General features: G+C 46.7%; 2 protein-coding genes across 6 annotated transcripts; both read right to left on the minus strand.

Annotated features, from left to right (window-relative positions):
• Positions 1-7: 7 nt before the first annotated feature.
• IFI35 (interferon induced protein 35) lies at positions 8-12,529 on the minus strand. Of its 4 annotated transcripts, none has more exons than XM_080678644.1 (7): positions 12,459-12,529; positions 1,993-2,112; positions 1,198-1,345; positions 997-1,103; positions 710-896; positions 508-614; positions 8-370 (listed from the first exon to the last, which is right to left on the minus strand). In XM_080678644.1, the coding sequence occupies exons 2-7, from the start codon at positions 2,050-2,052 to the stop codon at positions 179-181; spliced, it is 801 nt and encodes a 266-aa protein (XP_080534770.1). In that variant the 5' UTR covers positions 2,053-2,112; positions 12,459-12,529; the 3' UTR covers positions 8-178. The 4 variants fall into 4 exon arrangements, with proteins under 4 accessions (XP_080534770.1, XP_080534772.1, XP_080534769.1 ...); XM_080678646.1 differs by having other exon boundaries at positions 12,354-12,529; XM_080678643.1 differs by having other exon boundaries at positions 12,335-12,529.
• Positions 12,530-14,618: 2,089 nt separating this feature from the next.
• Positions 14,619-17,435, minus strand: RPL27 (ribosomal protein L27). 2 transcript variants are annotated; one of them, XM_080679506.1, is made up of 5 exons: positions 17,330-17,435; positions 17,005-17,087; positions 15,912-16,081; positions 14,811-14,921; positions 14,619-14,705 (listed from the first exon to the last, which is right to left on the minus strand). In XM_080679506.1, exons 2-5 carry the CDS (start codon positions 17,083-17,085, stop codon positions 14,657-14,659), a joined length of 411 nt encoding a protein of 136 aa, XP_080535632.1. In that variant the 5' UTR covers positions 17,086-17,087; positions 17,330-17,435; the 3' UTR covers positions 14,619-14,656. The 2 variants fall into 2 exon arrangements, with proteins under 2 accessions (XP_080535632.1, XP_080535633.1); XM_080679507.1 differs by having other exon boundaries at positions 17,005-17,090; positions 17,330-17,397.
• Positions 17,436-20,653: the final 3,218 nt, after the last annotated feature.

The following is a 20,653-nucleotide window of genomic DNA, read 5'->3' on the forward strand; positions in this document are numbered from 1 at the left end:
ATGAAATGAGGAAGGAGATCACTCCAGGCAGGCACTTTTACTGTCTGGGACAGCATTTCACAACTCAGAGTCCCGCCCTCCGTTGACTAGCATGATCTTGATCATCCGCATGCACCCAACCCCAGCCCAGTTTGAGAACCTTGGCAGAGGGTTGGAGGGTGATGAGAAGGGCAGGCTCCTAGCTGGACTCGGTGGTGAAGACCGCCAGGCGTTGCTCTCCTGGGGGCACGACTGTCAGGGCTTCAACCTCCCCTCCCCCACGGGTGGGCTTCTGGAAGTGGACCTGCAGGACATCCTGCAGCTCGGGGCCATCCAGCACATCGGGAACGTTGAGCACCAGCACTGCCTGCGGCATTTGCTGGGACTTGATCTGGAAAAGGAGTCCGGAGATGAGCAAAGGCTCATGAGAATCGGGCTGGGGCATAGGGTGGAGGAGGCAGGGCCCATGGGAATATGAGGGGCAGACAGGTTACCTGGCCAGCCCCCATTCCCCACCTTCCTACTTACCTCTGCCTTCTGAATCTCTCCACTCATGTAGGGAGAGACTTTCAGAGGGAACTGCCGCCCACCCAATGGCACTGTGAACTGGCCAATCCGGCACAGGTTCTGGGCCACTGCAGGGACAGGAAGGGGTAGACCTTTAGCGTCAAGGGCTTTCCTCCTCTGGGGCCTGATGCATCTGCCCTAATCTCCCTGAGAGAACCCTTACCTTCATCCTTAGCAAAGCCCAGCATGACACCCCCATGCAGCAGTTCCCGAGTCTCCACATCTCCGCCTCCGTTCTTGGTCTTGCCAAAGAAGAGCTCCACCTTGTCCAGCAGCTCCTCCTCACTCAGCTTGAGCTTAGCAGGAAACCCACTGACCAGCACTCTCTGGCTACTCATCTGGCTGGACACCTAGGGGTAGACAAGAAGGAGTGGTTCCAGGCACAGCCCCACTCCCCAGCGTCCAGGTGCATGGCACTCCCTGCAGGTCCCGGAACTCTGCCACTCTCACCTGGATGGTTGTCACCACGGGGAGCTCCACGGGATGGACCTGCACCCGCAGCCGACACTCTTCCAGCTTGATCTGATGCTCCTTTTGTCGTAGCACCTGCTTGGCCACTAGATTGGGGGTGAGAGGGGAGTGGTGGGGGGAGGCAGGATCAGTACTGGGAAGCCTCCCAGCCTCCCTCCCAAGGCTTCCCAGAGAGCTCACCCTTGGGGTCATCAAAGATGACCAGAGCAGAGCCTCCAGGCAGAGGGTAGCAGATCTGCATGTCGGAAACCAAAGACTTGGGCACTTCCATCTCCTCCTGAATGTGTCCTCGGAACACCAGGGGGACTTCAGGCACTGGGAATGGGACCTGGAGATGGGGGAGGAGGGGAGGGCTGATATAGCCTTCAAGGGTGGGGGAGCTCTCCCTCCCAGGAGGAAAGTGTCCCCAGTTCCATATGATTGATAGTGCAAGGGATGAATATGTTTAATGGAAGAAGAGCTGGATAAGTTAAGCAGATGAAAGCAGGTCAAGCTTGTTCTGGCACTTAAAGTTTTTTTTTTTTTAATCCTCACCCAAGGATATTATTTCCCATTGATTTTTAGAGAAAGTGGAAGGTGGGGAGGGGAGAGAGAGAGGGAGAAACATCGATGTGACAGAGACACATCGATTGGTTGCCTTCCCCACGTACCCCAACGGGGGCCAGGGACTGAACCTGCAACCCAGGTACGTGCCCTTGACTGGGAACCAAATCCTCAACCCTTTGGTGCACAGGCCGGCTGATGCTCCAACCACTGAGCACACGGGCCATGGCTGTCCTGGCACTTTATACACAAGATTTCAGTTTGTCCTCACACAAGCCTATGAAGGAAGTAACTACTTTACAGATGAAAAAACAGATCCAGAGGCTTCAAGTAACATCCTCTAGGTTACACAGCAAGGAAGTGGCAGAGCCAGGAGTGAAACTAAGAACTCCCCAGCTCTTTCTGCCAGGCCACACTGCTCTCCCAGCTTACCTTGTCTTGGGGGGAGTTCCTGAGCTCCCTTTTCAGCTGCTGCAGTTCCTGCAGCCTCATCTTTAGTCTGGCCTGCTCCTCCTGAAGGGTGTGTAATAGGCTCCCCCTCCTGAAGAATGCCTATTAGGACAGACAGAACAATCAGATATCCACCAGCCTTTCCAGGGGAAAGGGATCCTACTCTGGACTCTCAGCTTAAGAACAACCCAACCCCTTTACCCGGCTCTGGGCGGGTCCTGGCCCCTCTGCTCAGGACTTGGAGGCCTCAGCCACTCTCTGAAGGGCAGAAGCCTTTGCAGCAGCCATGGCTGGTTTATTATTGAGACCTGGAGTTTAACCAGCACTGATTGAGCTCCTGCTGTGAGGTGCTGGGTACTGACACAGGGCAGTGGAAGACAAGAGCCAAGCCTCAAGCCTGTACAAAACAGAACCCGAGATTGTAAGCAATCACATGACTGATTGTGGAGGACAGCAGGAGTTTGGAGGAGGGACAGTCGCAAAAGAGTTAACACAGCTAGGGAGGCCTCCAGGGGAAATGGGTGCGTAGAGTTGCAAAATGTCATAATACTATTAGCTAACACATATTAAGCACAAACATGTCAGGCATTGTTTTATTTTTTCAAGTTAAAGAGAAAGTTTATTTAGAAAGTTACAGAGATAGTAGAAGGGAGCCAGCCAGGTTGCGTAAGCTCAGCAAACGAGTTGCAGAGGCAGAGGAAGGGCCTTTGGAGCTTAGGAGGGAGAACGGCAAAGGTAACTGCTCCTTGGCTGGGGGGGGGGGGGGGAGGGGGTAGGAAAGGCGCAGGTGTGCTCCAGAGAAGGAGAGAACCTGTCCTAAGCCATTTATATAGATTACTAGTGGCCTGGTGCATGAAATTCGTGCACATTAAAAGGGATTAATTAGAGGAAATATTTTAATATTGCTGTTTGCCCTTTCTCTATAATAGAAGTGTCAGAGATGAAAGCAAATTAGTAAAATGTATATGAAAATCTTCCTCCTGTTAGAGTCTGGGGCACACCGCAGGACCCAGAGTCAAGTCCCCACCCACCCACGTGCGCCTCAAAATCACACAAGACCCAGACCTGGCCGGCCCCCCCCCCATTGGGCTAGATCCAGACCCGGCCGGTCCCACCCTTGTCAAGCTCCGCTGGGTGGGGTGCACAGCCTCAGGTTCCCTGGCCTGGCTCTGGGGCGCGAGGCGCGGCGTGAGGTCCCCTACCCCAGGCCGAGGGGCATGGCCTGAGGTCCTCTGTCAGGCCCTGCTGGGCGGGGGGCATGGCCTAAGGTCCCCCAGCCCAGCACCCGCTGGGCAGGGGGCACGGCCTCATGTCCCCTGGCCTGGTGCCGGGGCGTGGCCTGAGGTCCCCCAGCCTGCCGCCAGGGCAGGGGACGTGGCCTGAGGTCCCATGTCAAGCCCTGCCGGGTGGGGGGCACAGCCTGAGGTCCCCCATCAAGCCCTGCTGGGTGGGGGGCGTGGCCTGAAGTCCCCTGTCAAGCCCGATGGGGCAGGTCGGGGGGGAAGCGCAGCCTCAGGTCCCTGCTGATTGCTTGTTACAGCTCATTACGGGAACTCAGCCTCCTCTGTGTGTGCAGCCATCTTGTGTTATGGAAACCCCACCTCTGCTGTGGGCGCCGCCATCTTTGTGGAGGAGTGATGGTCAATTTGCATATCCCCTCTTTATTATATAGGATATCACTCAGTTCTTCCAGCAACCCTCTTGTCCTTACTTTACAGATGAGGAAACCCAAAGCTCAGAGAGGTTAAGTGATTTGCCTGAAGTAATTCAGCCCTATCAGTGTGACTCCACCCTGCTAATTTGTGCTCTGCAGTGAAGAAATCAAGCCCAGAGTTGGGGAGTAATTTACCCCACACCTCCCCAGTGTGTCCCTTGACTGCCACCCTTTCCATTGTTCCAAGCAGCCTTTTAGGCTGGTGCGATTTGGAGCAGGTCCAGAGAGAGAGAGAGAGAGAGAGAGAGAGAGAGAGAGAGAGGGAGAGAGGGAGCTGACAACATGGGCAGGGGAATGACACCAGGGATATGAATAAATGCACCTTTGTTTGTGGGTTGGAGCAGTTGTTAGCTGGCATAGTTCACTCGGTGGTTGGGAAGCCTGATAAATAAGGTCAGCCCAGAATCTAAGTGTGAGCTTGCTTGGGGAGATGGGACTCTGTCCTGGTCTTCTCTGTATCTCCAGTGCTCAGCAGAGCCCCTGGCACAAAACAGGTATTTGGCAAATGGGTGTTGAATAAATGAATGAAGTGAATGAATAATAGGATGAAAGCATGTTAAAGGGTATTGAAGACATTCAGTGAGTTCACTCTCATTTTAAGCAGAGAAAAACTAGGGCTTGAATATTGCTGGTTTATGAGTAGTGAGAAAGGTACCTCATTCTTTTTCCCCCCCATTCTTTATATTTCTGTAAACAAGGGGTCACAAACTCAGTGCCTATAAGGGCCAGTTAGATGACATCAGTGAGTCAAGGGAGCCAGTGTAGTGTGATAAGGAGTGGTGGAGAGCCTGACAGACTGGAGAGAGCATGTATCCCTGCTAAAGTAGCAACCTCTTCTTCGCTCTAACCGCGTTTTTTTACATGTGTGTTGTGGTCCCAGTATCCCCTATCTCTCCCATTTTAAAGGGAAATCAGAAACCTGCATTTTCATTTGAAAAAGATGGCTCAATGTAAAAAATATATGAAAACTAAAATACATTGGTGGGCTGGATTCAGTCCGCAGTCCATTCTCTTTTTACTTCTGCATTAAATCTTTTTTTTTAAAATATATTTTATTGATTTTTTACAGAGAGGAAGGGAGAGGGATAGAGAGTTAGAAACATCGATGAGAGAGAAATATCCATCAGCTGCCTCCTGCACACCCCCTACTGGAGATATGCCCGCAACCAAGGTACATGCCCTTGACCGGAATCGAACCTGGGATGTTTCAGTCTGCAGGCCGACGCTCTATCCACTTAGCCAAACCGGTTTTGGCTCTGCTTTAAATCTTGATCTAATTATACATAATTGAAAATCTAGTAATTGGCAATGCTATTTTTTAATAAATAGCTTACTAAAAAAAAAATAATAGCTTCATAAATAGACTATTTTAAAGAAAATTTCAAGCTGGGGAGGTTAGATGTGATATCAGCAAGGAAATGGGGATCTAGTGAAGATTTCTGAAAGGGGGGGTAAGGGAATGGACATGGTGTTTAAAAGGAATCCTGGGACTGAGGGCAGGATGAACTGGGGCAGGAACCGTGGAGCGAGGGAAACAAGCCCATGCTGTGTGGCTCTAGTTCCCAACGTGATAGGAGCTGACCTGGACCTCTGGCAGGGGCAACCAAGGAGCAAATGTGGAGGAGCACATTTCACGAAGAAAACCTTCCAGATACAGTGGATGTTTGTGTTAAGGAGACAGAGGGCAGTGAAGACGATGCCAGATTGCAGACCTGGTGCCCCAGTTTGGTATAATGCCATTGGCCCAGAGGGCAAGGAAAGAGATCCAGGCCTGCTATAGTAAATGCCAGGCACAGCTGGACTCTATCTCTTTTAAATATCACAAAATTCCCTCCTGTCTCCAACTCCCCACTGAAACTTGTCTCTTCCAGGATTCTCTTAAGGACAACACAGGCCAATTGTAATCACTTAACCTGAATTCAACTATACTGGCTATCTACTTATACAACATGATAACATGGTCTCTAACTGCAAGCCATGCCCTGGCTGGTTTGGCTCAGTTGATCGGGTATTGTCCTATGCACCGAAAGGTCACTAGTTTGATTCCTGGTCAGGGCACATGCATAGGTTTCAGGTTGATCCCTGGTAGGGGGCATGCAGGAGGCAGCTGATCAATGTTTCTCTCTCTCTCTCCCTCTCCCTCTCCCTTCCTCTCTATCTAAAAATCAATAAGCCGAAACCGGTTTGGCTCAGTGGATAGAGCGTCGGCCTGCGGACTGAACGGTCCCGGGTTCGATTCCGGTCAAGGACATGTACCTTGGTTGCGGGCACATCCCCGGGGGGGGTGTGTGTGCAGGAGGCAGCTGATCAATGTTTCTCTCTCATCGATGTTTCTAGCTCTCTGTCCCTCTCCCTTCCTCTCTGTAAAATATCAATAAAATATATTAAAAATAAATAAATAAATCAATAAAAACAGCCCGGCTGGCAGGACTCAGAGGTCACGGCTCAATTCCTAATTGGGGCATATGCCTGGGTTGTGCACTCATTCCCCAGTATGGGGCATGCAGGAGGCAGCTGATTGATGATTTTCTCTCTCTCTCTCCCTTCCTCTCTGAAATAAAAATAAAATGAAATAAAAACATATTTAAATAAATAAATGCAAGCCATCTGGTGCTCCACTGGAAAAACTTGCAACCCAATCTACATTGAGCTCATTGAGAGACTATAAATTCTGGATACTTTTTGGGTAAGTTCATGATTTAAAGTTAATTTTGACTACATATATTCTTCTGGCTACTTGCTGAGTTTAGAACCTCATTAGATAAAACCTCATGATAAAACCTCATGCTATCGATGTTCATCATGGGAGTATTAGGAGGCAGTTTAGCATAACGGTTAAAAGCACAAACTCTGGGGCCAAGCCTCTGGGGTTTACATCAGCTCATCTTACTACTGCAAGTTTTTAAACTCGCTGTGCCTTGGTTTCTTCACCTGTAAAATGGGCGTAATAGTAGTTTCCACCTGTATTTAAGTTTTTAAAAATCCTTACTCAAGGATATGTTTTTATTGATTTTATAGAGAGAGGAAGGGAGGGAGGGAGAGAGAGAAAGAGAGAGAGAGAGAGAGAGAAACATTGATGTGAGATAGGCACATTGATTGGTTACCTCCTGCTCTTGCCCTGACAGAGGATTAAACCTGCACCCTAGGTATGTGCCCTGACTGGGAATCAAACCCACAACTTTTTGGTTTATGGGATGATGCTCCAACCAACTGAGCTACCCAGCCAGGCACCTGTATTTAATTGTTTGGAAGTGGTGCGTGGCACAAAAGTGCTGTTATATGTTCTCTATTTTAATAAAAACCCTTTTTTAGATGAGGAACCTGAGGTTCATCAAGGTTAACTAATGGGCCAAAGTTAGTCAAACCCAAGGCTATTGAAGACACATAAGGTCAGGGACAGGACTTGGTGGACAGGACTCTGGGTTAGAACAGCATGTGGTGATGGTTGAAGCCAAGAGCATGGAAGAGCTCTCTGAGGAAAAGAGCCTTAAACAAAATCTTTGAGGATACCTGGTCAGGGGTCAGGAGAGAATGCAGGGAAGAAATAGAAGACATGGTCAGAGATAAGCAGGGCCAGGCCAGGATTGGGAAGTGTCAGACACAAAGGAGAAGGAGGGATAAAACTGGCTACCAGAAGGCCATTCATTCACTGCTCACTTACCAGTACTCACTCACTCACCAATCAGCACCTACCATCTGCCAGGCCCTGTTCTAAGCTCTGGGGACACAGAATTGAACACAACAGACAAAACTTCCTTGTGGAGTTTATGTAAAATGTACATTATGTTAGTGATTAAGTGTTATGGATAAAAACAAAGCAGAGAACGTTGGAGGATAATTTTAAATGGGCTAATAAGACTAGGCCTCACTGAGATATCTGAGCATATAATTGAAGGAGATGAAGGAGCAAGCCATACATGTGGGGGGAAGTTCTATGCAAAGGGAATAGCAAGTGCAAAGGCCCTGCGGTGGGAGTTTGTTAGGTGTATTTGGGGGATAGCAAGGAGACCTATGTGGGAAACACATGGGGAAACAGAGGGAGTGAGGGAGAGTGGTTGGAAATAAAGTCACGGAGGGGTTTGGATCATGCAAGGCCTTTTACTTGATGTGAGGTGTGAAGCCATAGGCAGGCTTACATGTTAACAGGATTCCCTGGCTGTTCCATGAGTAGACTGATGTGGGGAATTAGCATAAGCAGGGAGGCTATTACAACATCCAGGTGAGTGATGTTAGTGACTTGGACCAGGTGATAGCAGTGGAGGTGGTGAAGAGTAGTCAAGAGAAATAGACTGTAGTTGCTGATGGATCAGAAATAGGGTGTGGAAGAAAGAGAGGAGTCTGGAATGACTCGAAAGCTTTTCTTTTCTTTTCTTTTTAAATATATTATATTGATTTTTTACAGAGGAAGGGAGAGGGATAGAGAGTCAGAAACATCGATGAGAGAGCAACATCGATTAGCTGCCTCCTGCACACCCCCCACTGGGGACGTGCCCGCAACCAAGGTACGTGCCCTTGACCAGAATCGAACCTGGGACCCCCCAGTCTGCAGGCCGACCACTGTATCCACTGAGCCAAACCGGCCAGGGCAAAAGCTTTTCTTTTTAATGTTTTTTGTTTTTTTTTAATTGATTTCAGAGAGAGGCAGGGAGAGAGAGAGAGAGAGAGAGAGAGAGAGAGAGAGAGAAACATCAATGATGAGAGAGAATCATTGATCAGCTGCCTCCTGAACACCCCCTACTGGGGACCAAGCCTGCAAACTTGGGCATGTGCCCCAACAGGGAATAGAACCAGAGACCTCCTGGTGCATGGGACGATGCTCAACTAACTGAGCTACACTGGTCGGGTGATTCTAAGCTTCTTGATCTGAGCAACTGGAGGCAAGAAGAGCCCTTTGCTGACATGAGAAAGATTGTGGGTGGAAGAGATTTGGGGCAGAAAGTTAGGGAGTTATTTTGAACACGTTATGTATGAAGTGCCTATTCAACATCTCAGTCGAGATGTACAGTGGCAGTTGTCTCTACCAATCTAGCATTCAGGGAAGAGGTTTAGGCTGGAAGTATACATTTGGGAATTACCCATGTAGAGAGATTTAAAGTTACAAAACTAAATGAGACCAACAGGGGGGTTCTGTAGACAGAGAAGAGGTCCAAGGGCTGATTTCTGGGGCATTCAACACTAAGAGGTCAGGGGAATAAGGAAGAATCAGCCAAGAAGGAATGAAGAGGAATGGCTAGCAAAACCCGAGGGAGAGGAGAGGTATGAAGAATAAAGAAAGGTTTCAAGGAGGAGGAGGAGGAGGAGCCAGCAGTTGTGCCACAGGCAGACTAAGATGGGGAATGAACCCTGACCACTATGGTTTAGTTGGTTGAGCATCATCCGTGCACCAAAAGGTCATGGGTTCAATTCCTGGTCAGGGCACATGCCCAGGTTGTGTGTTTGGGGATGTTTCTCTCTCACATCAATGTTTCTCTCTCTCCCTCTCCTTTAGCTTCTCTCTAAAGTTAATAAAAACTAAAAAAAAGATGAGAATAACCACTGAGATTGAGCAACAAAAAACAGTCCTGCTTATCATAAGGAAATGGTCAGAAGTTCATGTACAAGAATTCTTATTATTGTAGCGGTTTATAACAAAAAAGAAATGTGCGACCACAGAGGAATAGTTAAATAAATATAAAATATTACATAGCAATGAAAAGACATTAATGAAGGACAATTAACGACACAGAAAAATGCCCAGACTAAGGCAAAAAAGCAAAAGATAAAATTGCATAGAACATAGGATCCCTATTCTGTTGATTTAAAAAGTCTTAATTCATAAGAGTATTTATTAATGCATAAAAAACTCTGGAAAGATAGACATCAACATGTCAGTAATAAAGGGTCACCTCTCAATAACGAATCAACCTGGGACCCTTCAGTTGGCAGGCCAATGCTCTATCCACTGAGCCAAACCAGCTGGCGCCCTTCTTTCCTTTTTAATATGTAAAAGCCTTTATTTTATTATTTTTAAAAAAATATATTTTATTGATTTTTTTACAGAGAGGAAGGGATAGGGAGAGAGAGTTAGAAACATTGATGAGAGAGAAACATCAATCAGCTGCCTCCTGTACACCTCCTACTGGGAATGTGCCTGCAACCGAGGTACATGCCCTTGACTGGAATCGAACCTGGAACCCTTGAGTCCGCAGGCCGACGCTCTATCCACTGAGCCAAACTGGTTAGGGCTGTAAAAGCCTTTAAAGGAGTTTTAGCCTGGATGGCGTGGCTCAGTGGTTGCGCTTTGACCTATGAACCAGGAGGTCACGGTTCGATTCCCAGTCAGGGCACATGCCCGGGTTTCAGGCTCCATCCACAGTAGGGGGCATGCATGAGGCAGCCAATCAATGATTCTCTCTCATCATTGATGTTTCTTTTTTTCCCTCTCCCTTCCTCCCTGAAATCAATTAAAAAATATATATGTATTTAAAATAAAGGAGTTTTAGCAGAGTGGTAGGCTTGAGGTGGGGGTAAATCGAGATGACCCTGGGGAACTGGAGTTCTGAAAAGGTTGGTGATAATATTAACAATATTGAACACATATTGTGCTTAGTATGTGCCAAGCAGTGTGTTAAGTTTTTACTATATTAATTTATGGGTTATCTAGTTTAATTCTTGCAGGTAAGAATTCTTATGAGGAAACTTTGCTATCCTTCTCATCTTATAGATAAGGAAATGGGGCTTAGATGACAATTTTAGAATTCCCAAGACCACACAATTGCAGAAACCAGGATTTGGAGCCAGGCAGGTTGGCTTTAGACTTTAGGGGTGGGGAACATCCGGCCCACCAAGGCATTAGGGATGAGTTAATTAAATGTTTGACCAAATATAACAGGCTAATTTATTTATTTATTTTTTAAATTAATTTCAAAGAGGAAGCGGGGGGAGAGATAGAAACATCAATGATGAGAATCATTCATCAGCTGCCTCCAGCACGTCCCCCACTGGGGACCGAGCCTGTGATCCGGGCATGTGCCCTGACTGGAAATTGAACCGTGACCTCCTGGTTCATATGAAGCTCAACCATTGAGCCACACTGGCCGGCCAGGCTAATTTTTAAGTTGATAATTTTGTATGGCCCGAGAATGATGTTAATATCCAAATGGCCCTTGGCAGAAAAAAGGTTTCCACCCCTGCTATAGAGCCTGTGATCTTTCTTATTACATTTAAGGAGCAAATGAGTTTCTGAGTGGGGGATCAGCATATTTGTAGTGGGGAAGGAAAGACTAAATAAACTGGAGAGGGGATGAGAATCATTCATTCAACAGCTGTTTAATGAGTGTCTATTGCATGCTAGGAACAGTGCTAGGCACTGGGGGTCAATGGTGAACTGACTGGACCGGGGCCAGTCCTCACAGAGCTTGGTCTGGCATGAGTAGGATGTTCACAGGTCAGGAAACGGTGGACCACAACAGACAGGAGGGAGCTTAGTTCTCAGAGGAGGCACATTTCTTCCTCTGACCCAGAAGAGGGCCCAAGGTTGAGAAAGTATAAGGAGGGGGAGAATTTGTTGGTGAAGATATCTGGAAATAAGAACATGGGCACTTCTTGATTTTAAAAATATATATTTTTTTCTGATCTCTTTTTAAAAAATATGTATTTTTTATTGATTTTAGAGAGGAAGGGAGAGGGATAGAGAGATAGAAACATCAATGATGAGAGAGAATCATTGATCAGCTGCCTCCTGCACGCCCCCCTCTGGGGATCAAGCCCGCAACCCAGGCATGTGCCCTTGGTTGGAATCGAACCTGGGACCCTTCAGTCCGCCGGTCGACACTCTATCCACTGAGCCAAACCAGCTAGGGCTTTTCTGATCTCTTTAAAAAAAATTGATTCTTGTATGTGCCCTACTTGGGCCCAGTCCTCACAGAGCTTCGTCTGGCATAAGTAGAGGTCAGGAAATGGTGGACAAGAGGCAGCAAGGAGCTCATTTCTCAGAGGAGGTACACTTCTTCAAACTCACAATCTTGGAGTGTCAGGACGGATGCTCTAACCAACCGAGCTACCCAGCCAGTGCCTTAAATGTTTAGAATTGTCATGTGAGCAATTCTTAAGATTTTAGATCACGGAACCTTTTGAGTATCTAATGAAAACTATAGATTCTCTCCAGAAAAATGCATTCACACAAGGAACTCATCAGCTCCTGAGGTACAGATTATATAGATTTGTCTTCGAGGCAATGGGTTAGGGAACTAACTCCACAGGGGAGAGGAAATCCCAGCCTCATTACTCAGCCTAGACCAGTGGTCGGCAAACTCATTAGTCAACAGAGCCAAATATCAACAGTACAACGAATGAAATTTCTTTTGAGAGCCGAAAACCGACTTCTGCGCATGGGCCATGAAGTTTCGATCCCACTGTACATGCGCGCCCGCACCTGGTATTTTGTGGAAGAGCCACACTCAAGGGGCCAAAGAGCTGCATGTGGCTCGCGAGCCGCAGTTTGCCGACTACTGGCCTAGACCTTCAGCATGTCTAAGAGATTGACAGGGAGAAGCTAGGACACCCACCAGGCCAGGCCAAGAGAAATGCTCTTCTGCTTCTCCCCCGCCCAACACCCTCCTCCTCACTTACAGGATCTGGAGTCACTGACATGGGTCTGGGATCTGGTTGGCAAGAGCCGAGGCTTCGGAGCTGGAAACAAAGTGGCAGAATCCACCCAACAGAACCCTTGCTTCCACCTTCTGAGGAGACTTACTCCCTTGGCAGAGCCTGAAAAGCTCTCCAAACAGTTCTGCCTGCAGGCTCTTTGCTTCCACTTTCATTTCTGGGAAGTCCCTGCCCATTTAGTGCTCACATGGCCAACTGCTTTTCTCCACCCCTCGGAGGAGACTTCCTGGTCTCTAAGTGGACTTCATTCAGCTATAAGGCTTTAGGGCAGTGGTCGGCAAACTCATTAGTCAACAGAGCCAAATATCAACAGTACAACAATTGAAATTTCTTTTGAGAGCCAAATTTTTTAAACTTAAACTTCTTCAAAATAGACTTGCCCAGGCCGTGGTATTTTGTGGAAGAGTCACACTCAAGGGGCCAAAGAGCCGCATGTGGCTCGCGAGCCGCAGTTTGCCGACCACGGCCTTAGGGTAAACTACCTTACTAAAAGCATATTAAATTCTGGCCCCAATCAACCATTCCCAACCTGTCAATCCCAGCAGAAGCCCATTGGTAGAAATTTGCTTGGTTAATAGATATTTCCCTAGAGTCCAGAATAATGCCAGGCACATGCACTGATAAAACTGAATGACAAATGCAACCAGGACAACGTTCACCAAGCTGTTATACCATTTATTGAGCACTGCTGTGTCCAATACTGGTTCTGTTTTGCATGAATTAAACTCAATCTTCAAAACAACCCCTTAGTTCTTTCCAGATTTTACCAATGAGATTTTAAACTTCTGAAGTACATAAACTTGCCCACTGTCAAATTATAGCAGGTGAAGCATGTATCCAAACTTGGGACAGTATTTGAACTTGGGCTTTGAGGCATGAGAACTTGAATTTTTAGTCAAAGCAGGTTTTCAATTCAATTCCACTCTGGACTCTTTTTTCTAAAAAATATATTTTATTTTTTTAATATATTTTATTGATATTTTACAGAGAGGAAGGGAGAGGGATAGAGAGCTAGAAACATCGATGAGAGAGAAACATCGATCAGCTGCCTCCTGCACACCTCCCACTGGGGATGTGCCCGCAACCATGGTACATGCCCTTGACCGGAATCGAACCCGGGACCCTTCAGTCCACAGGCCGATGCTCTATCCACTGAGCCAAACCGGTTTTGGCTCCACTCTGGACTCTTGAGTACAAGCTATCAGGAGTGTTTCAATAGAGATGCCCAATACTTAAAAGGTGAGAGAGCCAAATTAAAGTACATAAAACACTGTCTTTCCTATTATTTTCATCTAGTCCAGGGTTTTTACACCAGTAACTTACTGAGCCCTTCTCATAGCCCCCCACCCCAGGTGGAAGTGCACCTCAGGCCTGGCCAATAGGTCTCTGAATCCTAGTTTCTTCATGACTAAGAACCAGCTCAGCTGGAGAGCCTCTCATTCGTAAAACAGGGTCACAAGTATCCCAAGCCCTCGAGAATCACACCCTTTATTTATATATTTTATTGATTTTTTGACCGGAATCGAACCTGGGACCCTTCAGTCCACAGGCCGACGCTCTATCCAGAGCCAAACCGGTTTCGGCTCACACTTTAAAAAAAAAATTGGATTTCAGAGGGAGAGGGAAACAATGAGAATCATGGATTGGCTGCCTCCTGTACATCCCCTATTGGGGATTGATCCCGATTCATAGGTTGATGCTCAACCACTGAACAACACATGCTGGGCACACCCTTTTTTGCCAGTCTCTGCTAGCCAGGCTGTTAGGGAACCTCTCCCTGGTCCCACTAGAAATGGCTGCTCTTGGCCTGGCCCCATTCAGTCCTCATTGGAAGCGCACCAGTACCACCAGACAACTTGCTAGAAATTCTTACCAACTAAATCTGACTCATAGGGTGACTCTGGTTTGACAAACCACCAGTGCTAAGGTTTGAGAACCTCAGGTCAGTTCTTAATGCGAAACAGTCAGTGCGCATCCACTCAGAGGGGCTTTTGGCTGTCCTAATTGGTGGTGGGTGGGCAAGTTCTCTAAGGATGCCAAAAAACTCTGCACCTAAAAATGCCAACAGTAGCCCTTCTGGGAAGCAGTTCATTAAAGGATTATCAAGCTGAGAACGAGCAGAAGTCTCACAAAGGCAGATTTAACTTTTGTATTTTTTCCATAGCCCCTCCTCCACCAGCCTTTTATCTTATGACCGGTATCCTTTCCCAGATGAATAAATAATACATACAACAGGCAGACACAGGGATATTTTTATGGATTTTTAATGACAGAAACAAAAAATATCTAAAACCGCAGCTTCTGGAAGAACCATTTGTTCTTGCCGGTCTTGTACCTAATGGGAAAACAAGGACACCAATGAGAGGAGGGAGAGACACATTTTTCTTTATGGGACTTAGCAACACCACACCCCACCATCCACCACCAAAGCCTAACTTACCTCTCTTCAAACTTGACTTTGGCCTCCCGTCGGGCCTTGCGTTTTAGAGCAGGGTCTCTGAAAACGTCCTTGTTGACAACAGTTTTGTCCAAGGGGATGTCCACAGAGTACCTGGGGACAATGGTGGGGAGTTGGACGCAGTCACCCAAGTCCTCCTAGTACAGTAGGGTACCAGGTTCTGCCTCCACAGGAAAAACCATCAAAAGCTGTCCCAAAGTGCCGATGATAGGCTTTGGAAATCTCTAATATTAAGACTCATTTACATAAATTTAAGCCATTGGAAAACTTCACACTTCACTGTCTACTTTCTCAACTTCTTAATTTCTAGCTATGAACCATTACTGTATTAGAACTTTACTTGGTTCCTAGTGGGTGGCTAGCTTTCTATTTAGAGCCATTGTATTTAGTACTGTTCACATTCTGCCTATGCAGGGTGCCCCATTACGACAATGCAAGAGCTGGGCAGCTAGCTGCCTCAACCTCACAGCTTTCCAGCACATGAGAAAGGGCTCTGTTCTCTTAGGTCAGCACATTAAGAGTAAACATTAAGTCCCAGTAGCAAACTTTAAGGCACATGCTGCTGGGTTTGGCAATTCTTGTTCAGGTCTCTTTCAAATCTTGCATTCCTTTATAACCCTTGTACCAGGATAGCAGGTGCGCTGCACAATACTGTGAAAGGCCAGGAGATCAAGGGCCTGGCAGTCCAGTGAAATCAAGGGAGACTTGCTTTCATCTGTTCATTTTTGAAAGCCTAAAATAACTATCTGTGAGAATGGAACAGCGGAAGAGGTGGGCAGGCCAGATCCCATGCCTGTATTTACTGTGGATGGAAACAAATCTTTACTCAACATTTAGAATTTTCATGTAAGAAAGACAAAGAGCAAGCTTGGAGATTTTCAATTAGGCTTGGCAAAGTGAGGGAAACCACCAAAGAAAATGGTCCCAAGATGTATGAAAGGGACAAACCACAGCCACTTTGTGGCAAATTGAAAATGATGTCTCCCCGCTAATGGCTGCAAGGTTGCCTCCTTATTCAGCAAGGCAGAGAGGGGGAAAAGAAACTTAAAAAGTCACTTTTATTCCCATTCTTGAAATGCTCACCTTGTGGGCATGAGATGATTGTAGTTATAAACTTTCACAAAAGACTTGATCTTTGACCTCTTGGCAATTTTCTTCTTGCCCATGGCAGCTGTCACTTTTCGGGGGTAGCGGTCAATTCCAGCCACCAGAGCATGGCTGTAGGGGCGGTCCGAGGTGCCATCATCAATGTTCTAAATGAGCAAGATTTACATTTGGTATCAACTTAAAGCCTACCTAGGCCCTGTGCTAGAGGTAGGCATGTACAGAAAGATCATCTCCACCCCCACGTCTCTGAGACCCACCATCTTACAGAGAAAAACCACATAAAGCAGACACACTAAGTGCTATGCCCGAAGCTCAGAGTAGTAAGAGTTAGGGCGGTATTCATGCCCACCAGGAAGAATTTGGGCTCCTGGGGGGTAAGAGGTTTTAAAATAAGAATAGTTATCATTTATGAATGAAGTCTTTGTGACCCGCCAAGCACTGGTTCTTAGGAGTGGAGGCAGGCAGCCTAACTCCCATCTCAAGAAGGTGGGGGAGGGGAACCAGGAGTCCCAATGTCCCCCAAACAGCTAAACGCAGTGCTGTATGTGGTCAGACTTTAGGGACATTTCAAGAAGCCAAAAGATGTAGGCAGAAGGCAAACAGTGAAGGGCTGCAATAGGCTACGACCATTTTGATAGAAACAATTCCTTCTTTTACAGAATCCCAGTTGCAGCACTTACTAGCTGCTTGACCTCAGGTCAATTATCGAACATCTCTAAGCCTTAGCAGTAGGAAGAATCCTCTATGGTTACTGCAAGGATTGGGCACGAAAACATCTGTAAGGCAGTGTACCAGTCAGCAAACAAGCGTTCAATAAGCGTTGGCCATTATTATTATTGTTATTATTTAAAGCCTCTTTGGTAGAGAGCGCGTTCTGTGTTAGGTGCCCAAGTCAACTTGTTTTATTTTCCATTTTCCTCTTCCAAAAGCCCTCATGCATTCACCCACACCCCTACGCGCAATGCTCAATGGCTCATGTCCCAAACTAGTCCTTGAATTCCAAGCTTGTGGTCCTCCGAAACCGGCCCAATACCGGGAAACACGGCGTACAGGCTTGCGAGGATGGTACCTTTACGATGACAGCTTTGCGTCCGGAGTAGCGTCCGGCCAGGACCAGCACCACCTTCCCGGGTTTCATAAACTTGCCCATTTCTGCTGAGAGAAACAAGGGGCCCCTCAGAAATTCGCAAGCCCAGGCTGCGGGCTCTCGGAACTTCAGGCTGCGTTTACTATCGTCTTGGCCCAGGCCGCCCACGGGCCCTGTTCACAGGACAGAATCCGCTACGAAGCCGCCAGGGACAGAGGAATGGAAAATACTCGGGACCACCCTACAACTCGACCCCCAGGCCGCGGATGGCGGTGGATTGGAAGACCCTCCCCAAGACTCTACTCACCGAATGCAACCACTCGGGCCTAGAGCGGAAGAGAAAGAACCGCACTTCCGCTAACCTTTCACCCTGGAGGTGGTGATCTCACTTCCGGTACCGCCCCTCAAGTCTCGACCCGCCTCTTGCGAAGCCCTGGCGGAAGAAGCTTCTGTGGGGAAAGCAGGGCCTGGCTGCTTGTTTATTCAAATCAAACTTTATTAGTATATCCAGCAGAAAAAAGAGCCAGGGAGTGCCATCTATCGCCTACCCATGGAAGAGCAAGGAAGGCTTGTATGCTCTAGCCTCTTGTAGTTCCTTTCTCTGGCGCTAGGAGGGGACCCAGTTTGAAATTTACTTTTTTTGCCTTGGAATAGTCAGGGAGCAAAATAGAACTTTTTTTTTTTTAGTGTCCACTGTGTGAACTGCTATTGGTCGTAAGGAAGGGGAGACGAAAATTAATCAAACAAGGGTACTTGCCCCCGACATTTAGAGTGTCGTGATGTCACAGACATTACAAACTAAGCAGTGAAGGAGGTGAAAGACGATGATGGTGATAGCAGCTGTTCACCCTTTGCTTAATCGAGTTAATCTATTTACGTATATTACCTCATTTGAGGCTCATAACAATACTAGTGGTGGAGCTGGGACACAGACTCAAGCAGTCCTGAGCCTATATTGTTTACCCTGTCACGTTATCGAGCACCGACTCTGTGCTAGGCAGTTTAGGTAAGTCCACAGCCTTTTTAATTCTCACAACTCTGCATCTTGGCTATTTTCTTCCCATGTAGACATGAGGAAACTGAGATTCAGAGAGGATGTTACCTGAGGTGGGATTCAAATTTAGGTTTGAATTCAGGTCTAGTTGGCTCTCAAATGGTATTTTCTTCACTCATTGGAAGTTTTTTTTTTTTTTTGTTTTTTTTTTAATATATATTTCTTGATTTCAGAGAGTGTTGGAGACCGGGTGTAAGCTGACAAGGTCCTTGCACCTGAGGGGACTAGCAAGGCTGTCCCCTACCCACACAGTTTTCCCAGGCTTGTTTGGATGGCGGTTATCAGTAGAATGAGAGCAACCTTTCATAGCTTACCAAGAAGTCTGTAACTATTTACTGAGATTTGCTGTACTGAGAATTTGTCCTTCTGCTCTGTCTCTCCCTTAGAGATTAAGAGGAACAAACAATACATTCCTCTTGACAGACCTCCTATTCAGTGTTTTATGTATAAAAAGCATTACGCAGTTAATAAACTTGCTGCAGTCTCTCGATGACCTGTAGTCCTCCCGATCCCGCTTTCCTGTCTTTCTTTCTTTTCTCAATTCCCACCTCCCTACCTCAGCTCGGTTCAACCTGTCAGGCTGGCCCTGGCAAGAGAGGAAGGGAGAGGGATCATTCATTGGCTGCCTCCTGCATGCCCTCTATGGTGATCGAGCCTGCAACCCTGGCATGTGCCCTGACCCGGTATGGATCTGTGTGTAACCTGGTTCATAGGTTGATGCTTAACCGCTGACCCACACCCAGCCATGCTGGAGAAATGTTTTTAGATGGTTCTTTAGGTGTCTTCCAAGTTCAAAAGAAAGAGAAACCATCTTAACAGTTTTTGCTCATCTGAACATTGAAAAATCTATAGGGTTGGTCTTGGGCAAGATGTTGGACAAATCAGGGTTTCATCAATTTTTGAGGTTCTCCAGGGACCAATTTTTCCCTGCAGGCCTTAGGACCCCATTCCAATAGTTTATCCCCTTAATATGTACTTATATTTCTATATTCAACTAAAATATTTTCTACTTTAACTTGGAATATGACATTTTAGAGTTGGAAGGGACCTCAGAGATCACCTACTCTGGCCTCTAAAAAATGAGTTCTACAGCAGCAAAGTTCACAGAGTAAGGTCTCCCCATTTCCAATCCAGTGTTCTTCCCACTATAATCCATTACTCTATCCATTTTTACTTCCATGGTCTTCTCCCAACCTCATCTACTTCTGCCTCCTTTGCTGTTGCTCCCTTGGAAAATAGAAACCAAACCCTAAGATTTTATAATTGCCTGGACTCTTTTCACACTCTCCCAATTAAATTAATAACTAAACCCTGTGAATTTTGCCTTATGTCTTTTTTTTTTTTTTTCCTTTTCCACCTGCTCCCTAAATGATCCAGCCTGTTCTTTTTCTTCTCCAGTCCCTCTTCAAACTTTTGTATGGGTCAGAATTTCTTGGGGTGCTTATTAAAGATGCATTTCCAACTCAAAATTCAGGTCTGGAGTGGAGCCCTATGATGTATAGATCTTGAGAAATTTCTCTAAACACAACTCTCAAGTCTACCACTTGTCTGCTTGGAATCCTTTGTTGGCTCTTTGTCCCTAAGTTTGAACTCTCACTCCTTTCCTTCAGCATAAGTTCCTGACTCCTCCATATACTTCCTGTACCACTGGCGTTCCATCCAGCTCAACTACTCAAAAGTCCAACCTCTTCTGATCCCTGGGTCTTTACTCAGGCTGTTCCTCATGTCTTTATTCTCAGTAGCCAGGCAAAATCCTATCCATCCTTCAAGGCTACTCCCAGGCAGAATTAATCTCTTCCTTCTCTGTTCCTTCAACAATCCAATCTAAACTTACCTACATTATGGAACATATCTTAGTTGGTTTATATCAGTGGTTCTCAAAGTGTGGTCCCCATACTAGTAGCAGCAACAAAACCTGGGAACTTGTTAGAAATGCAAATCCCCAGGACCTGAAGGCAGGGAGTATGTGTATGCATTTAAAAAAAATCCTCACCCAAGGTTATTTTTCCATTGATTTTTTAGAGAGAGGGAAAGACAGAAATATCCATGTGAGAGAAACACATCGATTGGTCACCTCCTGCATGTGCCCCAAGCAGGGCCCAGGCCAGGGAGGAGCCAGCAACTGAGGTACATGCCCTTGACTGGAATGAAACCGAGACCCTTCAGTCCGCAGGCTGACACTCTATCCACTGAGACAAACTGGCTAGAGTTGTTTTTTTTTAAATTATCTTTCCTCAGCATCTAGCCTGGCCCAGGCAGTTGGTAGGCACTCAATAATGAATAAATACAGAAATCTTTGTAACAAACCTTGCACATTCATTGAATACATACCCATGGCCCTTTTTCATTCTATACTTTAGACCTGGGCTGACTGTTCCTCCTCTCCTCCCTTGTCCTGACTGCCTCACCCTAAGCCACGGGCAGAACTGTCCTCAGTTATAACGCAGATGGTACCAGTGACTAGATCAGGGGTGGGCAAACTTTTTGACTCGAGGGCCACAATGGGTTCTTAAATTGGACCGGAGGGCAGGAACAAAAGCATGGATGGAGTGTTTGTGTGAACTAATATAAATTCAA

The sequence above is a fragment of the Plecotus auritus genome (genome assembly GCF_963455305.1).
Source record: "Plecotus auritus genome assembly, chromosome: 7".
Classification (NCBI taxonomy): domain Eukaryota; kingdom Metazoa; phylum Chordata; class Mammalia; order Chiroptera; family Vespertilionidae; genus Plecotus; species Plecotus auritus.